This window comes from Notamacropus eugenii, chromosome 1, assembly GCF_028372415.1.
Source record: "Notamacropus eugenii isolate mMacEug1 chromosome 1, mMacEug1.pri_v2, whole genome shotgun sequence".
Classification (NCBI taxonomy): domain Eukaryota; kingdom Metazoa; phylum Chordata; class Mammalia; order Diprotodontia; family Macropodidae; genus Notamacropus; species Notamacropus eugenii.
In genome coordinates, this window is record NC_092872.1 from 633,238,793 (window position 1) to 633,251,402 (window position 12,610).

Below are 12,610 nucleotides of genomic sequence, written 5' to 3' on the forward strand. Positions count from 1 at the left end.
TGAGATCACAATACCTTAATATCACTCATAAATTCAGTCAATAAATATTTCTTAAACATCTACTATGTGAGTCCCTGCCCTCAAAAGCTTATAGTCTATTGGAGTCTAGAGGGAACAAAGCACAAACACAAATCAATCTAATTTGCAATATTACATGATAGATGTGTTACAGGAGTGAAAAAACAAAATACTATATGTGGTCCAAGATCAGAATGTCAAATTTTATTCCATCCTACCTAGGATCTGGTATTTCACACATCAAATCATTCAATTTTTCTGTAAAATAGTTTAATAAAATGTTTGTAATTATCCTGAACACCACTATGAGCCCATATCAACATGTATTAGATGCCAACCACATTTGGACTTCAGTGATGTTTCAGAGCAAGGGACTTGATGTGGTACATTTGAATTTATTCCAAGTCAACGTTATTCCAAGTTTCTGCTCTGTATAAAATACCTTGAACTAGCCTGCTAGTGCTATGGGGCAGACACTCCATGATTCTAAAATAATCTAATCCAACTTGATCCTCATTTTACAAAGGAAGAAACTGGGGCCAAAGAAAGAGGAAGTGACTTACCCAAGGTTGTAGGCTATTAGATATAGCCTACATATAGATATAGCCTATAAATAGATATAGGGCTAGAAGACACTTCAGAAACCATCGATTCCAGCTCCCTATTCTGCAGATGGCAAAGCCCAGAGAAGTGAAATAATGTGTCCAACCTCATACAGCCCTTTCTGCTATGCCATGCAGGTAGCAAATAGCTCAGTGGGACGTTGCACCCAAGTCCTCTTGATTTCGCTCTCCATTCTCTTTCTTTCTACTTTACTAGGCTGCTCTCCTCTCTCAGCTTTCATTTATCAAAAGAAAAAAGTCACTTATGTACAGTTACTTTTATCAATGACCTTTCTAATGGGCTATATTTTTGTTGCCACAGGCTATTACCTTATTTTCTTGCCAACTGTAAGGAAGACATCAAAGGGTATTTTCCCTTCGTGAATATTGCAAAACTCTTCAGCTCTCAGTTGTATAAACAAAGAGCCATGCTGAAGGAAGCCAGCTTGTGACTCTCTCCTTGGTCCAATCCTGGACTGACTGCCTGCCTTTTCTGTTAACTCTTCCCCCTTGGCAGGCAACCTCTGAATCAGGGGACTCAGATGACTGGCTCTACTTTTTAAGAGCTTGGGAAGCAGATTTCTTAAATCCTGGCATTTCCTGTTGTGAGGCCTCTCAGCCTCTATGCACGCACTGAGTGGGCCCTTTTTCATTGCTAAGACACAGGAGAAAAAAGCAGTTCCTTCCTAGATTCAAGGAAGAGAAGAGAGAAAAGAGAATGCATTCCAGGAGTATGACTGACTTTTGAACATCTTATTTATTATGAACCTAGAAAACATGAACATTGTAAATGTAGAACAGAAAAGAGTACAGTATGTATGAAACTTATGTGTGTGATATATGTAACATATATAATCATATATATGCAACATATAAACATATCATCTAGACATACTAATATATCTTAATATATTGTGCTCATATATTATATATCTCAGTATATTATGATATAACCTTACTTAATATGTCAACATATATTAGCATGATAACATACCATATATTAATATGTGCTTAACATGTATTAACATGCATTGATGTTTCGTATACCTGATCATATATGAAAACCTATTAAGATAATATCTAAATCATTTAAATGAAATATAATATGAGAACTTTTATATATAGTTTAGTTCTTCTTGCAGTACATATTAAGATTTCATAGTAGTAACAAAACTGCCCTAAAAAAACTGGGTCCACTTCTGAACTTCCTTTTGCTTTTTTCAATATATTTTTAAACATTTCTTTTGAACTCTTTTCTTTTCTTTCTTTTTGCATCACCATAATTATATAGGAACTCTCACCTTCCCAAACCCCAGTACAAGCTATACTTTATGAAAAATATATGGGCATCTAGGTGATGTATTGGATAGAATACTCAGCCTGAAGTCAGAAAGACCTGAGTTCAAATCCAGCCTCAGACACTTACTAGCTGTGTGACCCTAGGCAAATCATGTAAACTTGTTTGCCTCAATTTCCTCATTTGTAAACAAACCACTCCAGTGTCTTTGCCAAGAAAACCCTGAATGGGGTCATGAAGAGTCAGGCACCACTGAAATGACTGAACTCCACCTCAGAGTCCTCTCTCTCCCTTTGAGACAACTCAAGGATCATCTTCTGCAAGGAACCTTCCTGGTCCCCTACTACTAATGTCCTTTCTTCCAAGCTATGACATATGTAACTAATTTTGTAGATTTATATTTATTCACTTCATATATATGTATACATGTATATATGCATACATGTATATGTATCAAGTTCTCTTCCCCCTTCCTATTTGAATATAAACTTCTTGTAAGCAGAGGTTGTTTCATTCTTTATATTTTTATCCCTCTGGACCATCATAGTACTTAGCACACTGTAATCATTTAATTAATAATAAATAAATTTAATAAATTAATAGGTGTTGATTGATTGACTAATTGCCGCATATACATAATATCAGTCGGTTAATATATTTACAAAGTTCAGTAGCTTGGGGGGTATTATTCCAAATTGCTTTCTACCATTTTGGACAGTTCATTGCTCTACCACTTGTGCTCTGGTTTACTTGAATCCGCCCCTCCAATGACTACCATTTTCCTCCTCCATCATTTTTGTACCCCAAATCTTCCTTTTCTTTTCCCTCTCCATTGTCTCACTAGGTGCCTCACTGGTCCCAATAACTTCATTTATCATCTCTATGCATCTCTATCATCTGCCTAGATCTATAGATCCTTCTCTAGTCTCCCAAGTTCCATGACACCCTACCCCCTTTTTCTTCCTCAGCAGAGGACCTTGCCACATACTTTACTGAAAATAACTGTAGACAATATAAAGATCTATTTTTTGAAATAAATTCAAGATGTATGGATAAATTGAAACATGCCTGGATAACTTAAGGCACATTATCATTTACTTATGGGAATAAAACACAAGTTAAACAGTTAAACTAGTTAAACAGAAAAATGATTAGTTGACAGTAAAGATCTAAATACTAAGAAATCTATTTCATACACACCATAAAACATAGATGCCCCTTGCCTTGCTACTCCTCTTTGTTGCATACAGAGATATTGCCTTACATACTTCCTCAATGAAACACCAGAAAATTCACATAGCATCACCTTTTTGCAGGAAGAAGAAGATGATGGATTACCCAAGAAAAAGTGGCCAACAGTAGATGCTTCTTATTATGGCGGTCGAGGAGTTGGAGGCATTAAGAGAATGGAGGTAAGTATAAAGTTTATTTACACAAACATCCCTTTATAACAAGATGAGTTTTCCAGGGGGATCCAGAAGATTCTACTAGTAAACAAAAGACCTATGATGATAGGACCTCAGAAGTTTAAGGTTCTGAAAAACCTCCCACTCTGTGTAGAAAAATTCACTATGATACTTGACACAACTGTGTAGAAAGGAGGTTATTGTATTTGTATTTCCTATAAGGATAAATATGGTCACAAAATATTTAGAAGGACAAAAGGATCAGACAAAGACAAAGTTTGGGGGTAAATAACCTGCACATTGATTAGGACAACTATTTTAATTTGTCTTCCCAAAAGAATAGTAGAAAATGCATTGGATTTGAAAGTAAAGGACCTGGATTTAATTAATTTCTGTGGGCCTCAGTTTCCTTCGAGGAGCTCTATGACCCCTTCATAGATCTACTTTCCCAGATCTGTAAACTGGATTTTCACTGCATTTTGCAGAAGCATACTTACAAAAGATATGGTTATAAATTCTCAAGATGAGAGTCCTTGCCTTTAAAATACAAGACATTTCTGGTATAATAAAAAGAGCAACTCAAGTCATTATAACAAAGAGCTAATCTTAGATCTGCCAACAAAAGAATTGTGTAACCTCAGGCAAATCATTTAGCCTCTCGAGGCCTCAGTTTCTTTATCTCCAAAATTAGATAGGTTTTCTCTGAGGTCCCTTGGAGTCCTGAGTGTTTAGTGCATAGGGTTATAATATTATGTGATTAAATCAAAGTGGAACTTAGTTACTGATGACATATCATACTAATAGGTCATACAGGTACTAGGGACATTCAAGATTATTTACTCCAACCCTCTCAGAGAAAGGAAATTATTTACCCAAAAATCACACATCTGGTAAGAAGCAGAATCAGGATTTGAATCCAGGACCCCTACCATGATGACATATTTCTCAGAAAATATCAAATGATCAGGTAAATATGGCAACAGATAAAACAGCAAAAGAAACAAACAAAAAACCCAGTCACAGACTACTCTTGTTTTGGGTGTGGCATTGAAAGCCTAGATTGTGTGGAGACCCACCAGGACACAGTAATTTCTACAAGGTTTAATAGACCATTATCTGGTAGGTGGCCCCTTTATAAGGAGTACACAATCAGGTACTCCCTACACTAGACCAAATAGGGAGATCTGGCAGCCTGGCTCTTCTCTTCAGTTTCCACCAAAGACCAGATATCAGCTTCTGGAGTTGTGCTGCCCATCTTCACACTTATATAGTAACAACCTGAGTGAAAGGGGCCATGGGAAATATAGTTTTTAATTCTGCTCCTGCACATATGACCATTTTCAAACCTCTCACCTTCCCCTCCTTCACACTCTCACAATCCCCTGTTCTTTTTCCTCTCCTGGACCCCAAAGCCAAAAGTGATTTCAGAATCAGGGAATATAAAGTGTAACCGCAATCAGGAAGCCAGAGCAGCTGATTTGTAAAGCAGGGAGACAGCAGTTGGTGCTGGACATTAGAGTATACCAACCTCCTTTCCTTTACTGAGACTTTAGGGTGAGTATAAAAGGAAGACAATTCCCAAATGCTGGGCTAATGTTCCTAAAGGGCAGCTAAGTGGCACAATGGGTAGAGTGCCAGGTCTAGAGTCAGGAAGAACTCATCTTCCTGAGTTAAAAATCTGACCTCAGACACTTCCTAGTTGTGTGACCCAGGCAAGTCACTTAAGTCTGTCTGGCTCAGTTTCCTCATCTGTAAAATGAACTGGAGAAGGAAAGGGCAAACCTCTCCAGTGTCTCCGTCAAGAAAACCTTAAATGGGGTCATGACAAGTTAGACAGGACTGAAAGGACTAAACAACAACAGTGTTTCTGAGGTGTCCCTTTTTTGCACAGCTGACTAGTTGGCCAGAATGATTAACAGAAGAGCTAGGTGTCTCTGAGCTGTAGAGAATGAAGTTCTAGAGAGTCTAGTTCATTAAGCCTCTTTCCTTTCTATAGCGTGTGTCCCTAAGGAACATACCACAAGCTTTCAGAGGTCTTAGATACAGCATATGCCAAAGTATTGGAAAATGCTTCCAAGTGCTTGTTTTGCCTATACTGCGGCTAGGGCAAATGGGACCAAATGCCTCTACCTAACTAGCCTTGGATAACAACAATGCTGCACTGAAAGGCTTTTCTTCCCTTCCTGTTACCTCCAAGTGTCAGAATAATCTAGATAGGTTACTTCTATCTACATCCCTTTAAGATTTACAATGTGTTTTCCATACAAAGGGGTTATTGTATGGAGACCACATAATACTGGTATTATTTTTCCTATTTTACAGATGAGGAAACTGAGAATTAGAGAAACAAAATGACTTGTTCACCATCTCCCAGGCAGTAAAAATGTCAAAGAGGGGAGTTAGACCTGGAGCCAACTAATTCCAGGACTTAGTCAACAGACATGTTCCCATTCATCCTCAAGGCCAATCCCATTATCCTCAAAGCAAGAAGCTTCTAAAGGCAATATTTGCCCATTTCTGGTTCTTTCCTAAGGTTCGGTGGGGAGAAAAGGGATCCACAGAAGAAGGCGCCAAGCTAGAGAAGGCCAAGAATGCCCGCGTCAAGATGCCAGAGCAAGAGTATGAATTCCCCGAGCCTCGAAATCTCAACAACAACCTACGTAGGACTTCTTCTCCCAGGAAGTGGTATTCTCCAATAAAGGTAGTATTTCAGTTCATACATAGTATAGGAATATAAGAACTGCTATAGCTCTTTCATTGGCCCCAGGGCTCTGTCTTTTATGGTGATATCAAGACATTTTGTGGAGACGTTGCCTTCCATAACATCAACCTAATAAGGTTAAAAATTTGTCTCAAATAGCCCTCCTTAGCTTCATTTAGTCGCCCATTATGGATCTACTATTCAGTCAGTCAATACATATTTATAATTATATATATAATATATTATCAAAATATTTATAATCACTAATTATTAGAATATTCATAATAAAAATCACTATATCTTTGTTATTATGAACATTTATTATTTATACAGTATAGGTAACATTAATAGTGGAAGTTGCATCTGTACAACAGGAAGTAAGAGCCTCATGTTGCCTTGTCTCAATCAGACCATCTCTAACCTTGGTGATACAATGGAAAGGTAGAAAGTACTTTAGAGATCACCACCCCCGCATTTTCCAAGGAAACTGAGGCCTCCATAGAGAAGAAAGTGACTCGCTCAAGGTCACAGTGTTACTAAATAGCAGAACCTGGGATTTGGACATAGCACCTTCAGTTTTAGAGCATGTTCCCTTTCTAATAAATCATGATTAGGTTTTCTTCTGGGCACTACGTTTTTTAAAAAGACATTGATAAGACAGAGCACATCCATAGGCAGGCTTCCAGAATGGTGAGGAAATTCAAAACCATTCCATTTAACAATGGATGGTTGGAGAGAAATGGAGATATTTAACACAGAACAGAGAAGACTTAGAAGAGGATGTAATCCCTTTCTTTATTCCTTTGAAGGGTGTTAAAAGCAGATAAGGAAGCAAATTTATTGTGCTGCTCCAAATGAACCAGTTTTACTTTTGTCCTTATGACCCCATGCCTAGCACAGTACCTGTCTCATAGCAGACAATTCATAAATGTTTGTTGATTGATAGGTGGAGTAACCAATGATATGATGAGGTTGATGTTTTGACTTGCATGTGAATTGGATTTCAGTGAGGCAAAACTACATAAAGTCATCAGTCTCACTCTCTTCTCCAAAGTTATTGAAATTCAATGGCAAGGCAAAAGTCAAGATGACAGGTGATGGCCCAGGATGTAGTGGGTGACCTTGTCCTTTGTAAATTAAGGTCTTTCCCATATCTCAGTTTATCTGGGGCCATACCCATTCAATGACTATGGGCTAGGTAAGAATCAAGAAGAGATGAGAGGCTATGAGTATGAACAATGTTTTCTAAGGTTTTGGTCCAGAAAGGAAGGAGAGAGACAGAGAAAGACAGAGACAGAGAGAGAGAAAGAGATAGAGACAAAGAGAGAGAGAGAGCTAGCTTGAAGGATTGGAAAGGGCTGACTCTTAAATGGTTCCCAGGAAATTTTGAATTCTGACATTTATACCAATTTAATTGCTCTCTAGACATCCCTCCATTATGACATTCTAAGGTTTGGAGTAATGGAGAAGAAACCTTGATATATCCGAGTCCTTTAATGTGCCCAGGTAGTGGATAGGAAGGATAAGTTTGCTACACAAAACAACTCTTCTTAAATTTGAGTACTTTTATGGAACCTCCCTCACCCTACCCACTCCTTTGTGATTTTCCATTTAATTTCTCTGAATCTACTTCAGATCCATTATACCTTTTCTGCGGGTAAGAGAGGGTAGACAGGCAGAGTATATAGAGTGTGATTTGTGCACACATCTGGAGGATGTCAAGATAAAGTTAGTAATGTAAAAATAAAAGCTACATCATACCCATCATGAAAGTGAAAGAAACACTGGTTTTGGAGTCAAAGGAGCTGGGTTTAAATCCAAGCTTTGGTATTTACTACATACATCATTGTAGGCAAAGCTCTTAACTTCTCTGGCCCTCAGTTTCTATCCCTGAGAAAATGAGGGATCTGAACTAGATCATCTCAGAGTTCCAACTCTAAGACTCCATACCAAGAATATACTCTCTTTCTTCCCTCCTCCATTCCTTAGAATCCCTAGCATCATTCAGGGCTCGCTTCACATGTCTCCCATTGAAAGCCTTGACATATCCCCTAGTTATTAGTGCTTGCTCCTTCCTGCATAAATTAGCTTGTACATATTCGCTTGTTTCCATGTAGTATACCCCCAGTAACATAGTAAGATCTTTAAGGATGAGGACTGCTTTTTGTTCTCTCTTTGTATCCTCAGCATCTAGCACAATGCCTTATAATAAGTGTTCAATAATTACTTGTTGAAGTAAATGGGACTGGATATTCTCTGCACTGATGAAATCACAGTTTCAGACCAAAAATAAAGAGAAATTCAAGATGCAGCAGAATAGAGTGGAAAGAATGCTAAGTTTGGATTCTGCCCATCTGCATATGAATTCTGGTTCTGCCATTTATTAGTTACATAACCATGGACCATTCATTTAACCTCTTTGAGCCTCAGTCTCCTCATCTACAAAATGGAGATGATGATAGCTGCCCTGACCACCCAGAGATTTGTTTTGATGAAAGAATTTTGTAAATCTCAAGTAAGGTGTATGTAACAAGAGGACAACTGGTAGATAATATGTAACAAAAATCCAAAGAGGGCAGAGCATCATGGAGGAAAGAAGTGAGCAACAGTGTCAATAAGGTTCAAGTCTGGGAAAATACCGAAGAGTTTAGTGGTTAAGAGATCATTGGTATGTTTGGAAAAGACTGGTTTCAGTGAAGTCAGAAGACAGATTAACAAGGTGCTGATAAATGAGTCAAAGGGCCCAACAGCAAGTACTGACAGCTTTTCCCAGGAGTTTGGCTATAAAAGGGGAGAAAGACATATAGCACAGTAGCTGGAGGGGATGGTAGAATCAAACAAAAGTTTCCTAAAGATGGGGGAGATAAAGATGTTTGTAAGCTTTAGAAAAAGAGGCAATAGATAAGGAAAGATTAAAAATTAAGGAGGGGAGAGATAACAAAGGAGATAAGATTCTGGAGGAGATCCAGGGAATAAGTAGGGAAATATATTGAAAAAAACAGACCACCTCATCTTCCAATACTGAAGCCATAAAGGGAGGGAGGGGCATGGAAAGAGGAAGAGTTTATACTGAGGTGGCAAAGGGTGGTAGATTGTGACGGATGACCTCAATTTTTCAAAAAGTATGAGGCCTCAGTTTCTTTATGCCTTAGTAGATGGTCTTCATGGCTTTCTGAGACCAAAAAAAGGCATCATATGACAACCAACATTCTGCCAATAAATCTCTCTGCACTTGACAGGGGTGGAGGGTGGGGCATTGCATACACAAAGACTATCTAAGTAAGTAGTGCGTGTTCTCTGGTTATCAAGCTGGAAAGATTTCTAGTAGAGCCTAGCTTCAAATCATGCGTCTCTGACCTGAGAACCAGCCTAGCACTGACACATACACCCAAAAGAAATCTAGATTTATACACAAAATGCAAAACCCACAGTTCTGATAACTCAAAATTGGCAGTCGTTTTGCAGTGCTTTATTCAATTGAGAGTGTTGTCTTCCTTGGGCTTTTAGTTAGCTACTGAATAAATACATTAGACACTTGGGATTTCACAAAGCTTGCATTTTAATTCTTTGGTTCTTTGCTGTTTCTATTAACCCATAGCATTATTTTAATAAATGTTGTAATACCAACCTACTAAAAAAAAAATCTAGATTTATTTAACCTAGTTTCCTGAAATATATTTCAGGGGAAGTAGAAATGTTAAGAAAAAACTGAACGTTAAAAAAGACAGGCTCCATTAGTACAGCATAAGTTATTAATGGAATTGGCTTTTACAATCTTCCTTTCAGTCTCATTTTAAAGGATGTAAGGCATTGAACTCTGATTACTTTCGCTCTCTTACCATTCCAATCTCCTTTGTATTTTTTTTTTAATCGCATGACCAGGAAGTTTCCTCCTGATGTTTGGCTTGAATTTCCCTTTGCTTATGTCCTCCCCAACCCTACTTTATTTGTAACACGCCATGTCTCTGATTAAAGCGAGGCAGCTCATTCCCTCTAGTTTTAGAGCAATGCTCAAGTGTACGGTCATCCCGTAGATTAAAACCAGGAGAATACTCAATTTGATAAAACAGTTTAGGATGTTTGGACACAAATGGTATATGAATGACAAAAAAAAAAAAAGAAAGAGAAAAGTTAATTGCTGTCTAGAAGGATAGGTTATTTAGTGAAGGCATAACTAACCATGGCCTACTTTTGTGTACATCTTCTGTAGCTGTTCATGTACATGTACCATATTAAAATGACATTGGATCCACCAAAGAAATTGAAATGTCAGCAGATGGAGCTGCTAATACCTAACACATTTTCTTCCCTCTCCAACAATTTATTAATACAGCGCCAAATCATAAAAAAAGAAAGAATTCACATTCTTTTAAATGTTCAACAAGTTCATAACTTTGTATTCTAATCTTGTACATTTAAGGACAAAGATAAAAGTCAAAATAATTTACTATATAACATGGCATACCAAATTCAGATTTTAACCAATAGTCAAAGCCCCATTCCTACCACCACCACCCATCTTTAAAATGTCAGGCTAATTCCACTTCCTACCAGGAAAGACTGACAAACTGAAAGTAAGGAAAACATTGTGTGGCCTGCAGAGACACAAAGCACGAATAACTGTGAGCAATATGTTCCAAATGATAATTGGAGAAGCATTTCATTTGTAGTCTTACTATGGTGAAAGAGGAAAAGAAGTGAACCTGGAGTCAGGAAAACCTTGGTTCTGTTTCTGGTTCTGTCATTGATTTGATTTGTGACCTTAATCAGAATGATTGACTTGCCCAAAGTTATACACAGGTACTTAGCCAAAGAACCTCAAAAGATTTGGCATACAGTTAGAACAACTGTACTAAATTATTTAAATGACTAATTGATAATCACAAAGGGAGAAGGGCAACATAAATGACCTCAACACTGATTATAATAATTTTATTCAGAATTTTAATCAGTGAGAATTAAATGTCTCAACAAAGAGATCAAAACAGCCCACAAAGCACTGTAATCAAGAAATGTCTATCATACTTGCCAAACGGAAAAGGAGAGTTTCCAAAGGCAACGGTGGATTAGAAGGTTAACTCACTTGTAAAATTTTACAAAGAAACATGATGGATAATTAATTATGATCAGAATCACCTCCTAAGCCAGAGAACAACAATGGAGCTTAAAGAAAACTTAAGGAAACATTCATCTAAGTATTCAAAGTTATTCCAAGGTCATTGAAGTATGAAAATACAAGGCAACAAGAAAAACAAAAATATTTCATAACAAGATTTATAACAATTTTTTTAGAGTTAATGGAACCACCATATTCAGACCTTAACATCAATCTTAGATGCACTTATAGGGGAGGTACAGTACTAAAAAGAAGATGGAACAGGATACATAACTAAGGATATAGAGAGGAGATCCATGCTAGAAGTGACACAGTTGTGGGGATGATGTGGGGTATGTATATGAGACATCTGAAGGAGGGGAAAATATCAAATGCATTTTTTTAAAAATCAGAATTCATTAAGTCCCATAAAAGGCAACTGAGAGAACATCAATAATGAGCAACCTATAATATAAGGGAACTCTACTATCTATACACAAATTAATGAAAGTAATATATATCCAAGTTCAGGGCATCCTTGATGGAAGAACAAGCAGGCTTTCACAATTGACAGAGCATTAGTACTTCACAAATGGTGAAAGATATAGATTATTGTTTATCCTTTTTTTTAAAAAGGGATTTGATTCAGTAGAGCAAAATACTACATAAAAGCTTTTTTCCAACAAGATGCTATTCCATCCATACATTAAAATCATCAGATTCCTTGAAAGATATAACAGAAATGACCCTGTTTGGTGACCCTCTCATCATAATTATCAGGTTTGGTAACAAAACAAGATGTGTACTCACCAAAAGGGTTCTCCTCTATAATGTAGGAGATCCAGCAGAAAATCTATTTCAAAGGGGCATTCCCTTTGGATGATAAAATCTCCCCTGCCGCCCAATGCTCCTGGTTGTGAATGACAGCATGCTGATTGCAGCAAGACCCATACATTGCAGAATCTCCTGGAAGGAACCTATAATCATTGGCCTGACCATCCACACAGAAAAGTAAATGAAGACTGTGTATTGTCCAAATGACAACATTCATTTGGGTAGACAGACTAGAGAGCTTATCTGTCAATATACACATATACACATAAGTGATAAATGTGTGTGATACACAGTACAGATGTATACTTTGGGCCTGGAATTGAGCAAAAGGAGGAGAGGGGGTTTGTTTCCCTCCAGAAAATTGCAAAGCTCCTTTAAAATGATCCCATATCTCACATGAAAGCCATGCCCTATCTTTTTATTATCTCTGCCATCTTATAGTTGTGAAGCTGATTTTTTGAACTGAAGTATAAAAATGTATATTTATTCCTATTGAACGTCATCTTAGGAGATTCGGGCAGGGCATAAGTCCCACCTTTAATGCATACGGCTTTGTGAACCTGAGTAAATCACTTAACCTCTAAATGCTTTAGACTAGAGGGGTCAAACACCAGGCTGCTGACAACACTCCTGACTGCCTCCCTAACCCGATCAAAA

General features: G+C 37.5%; 1 protein-coding gene across 4 annotated transcripts in view; it reads left to right on the forward strand.

Moving 5' to 3' along the window:
• ANTXR1 (ANTXR cell adhesion molecule 1) overlaps positions 1-12,610 on the forward strand; it is a 308,995-nt gene that overhangs the window by 211,576 nt on the left and 84,809 nt on the right. For all 4 annotated transcript variants that reach the window (XR_011972695.1, XR_011972694.1, XM_072635321.1 and 1 more), the window contains exons 15-16: positions 3,234-3,329; positions 5,857-6,024. Coding sequence is in view for 2 of the 4 variants with exons in the window: in XM_072635321.1 (XP_072491422.1) it covers positions 3,234-3,329; positions 5,857-6,024 (264 nt within the window). In the remaining 2 variants the exon portion in view is untranslated. The remainder of the gene's footprint in view (positions 1-3,233; positions 3,330-5,856; positions 6,025-12,610) is intronic.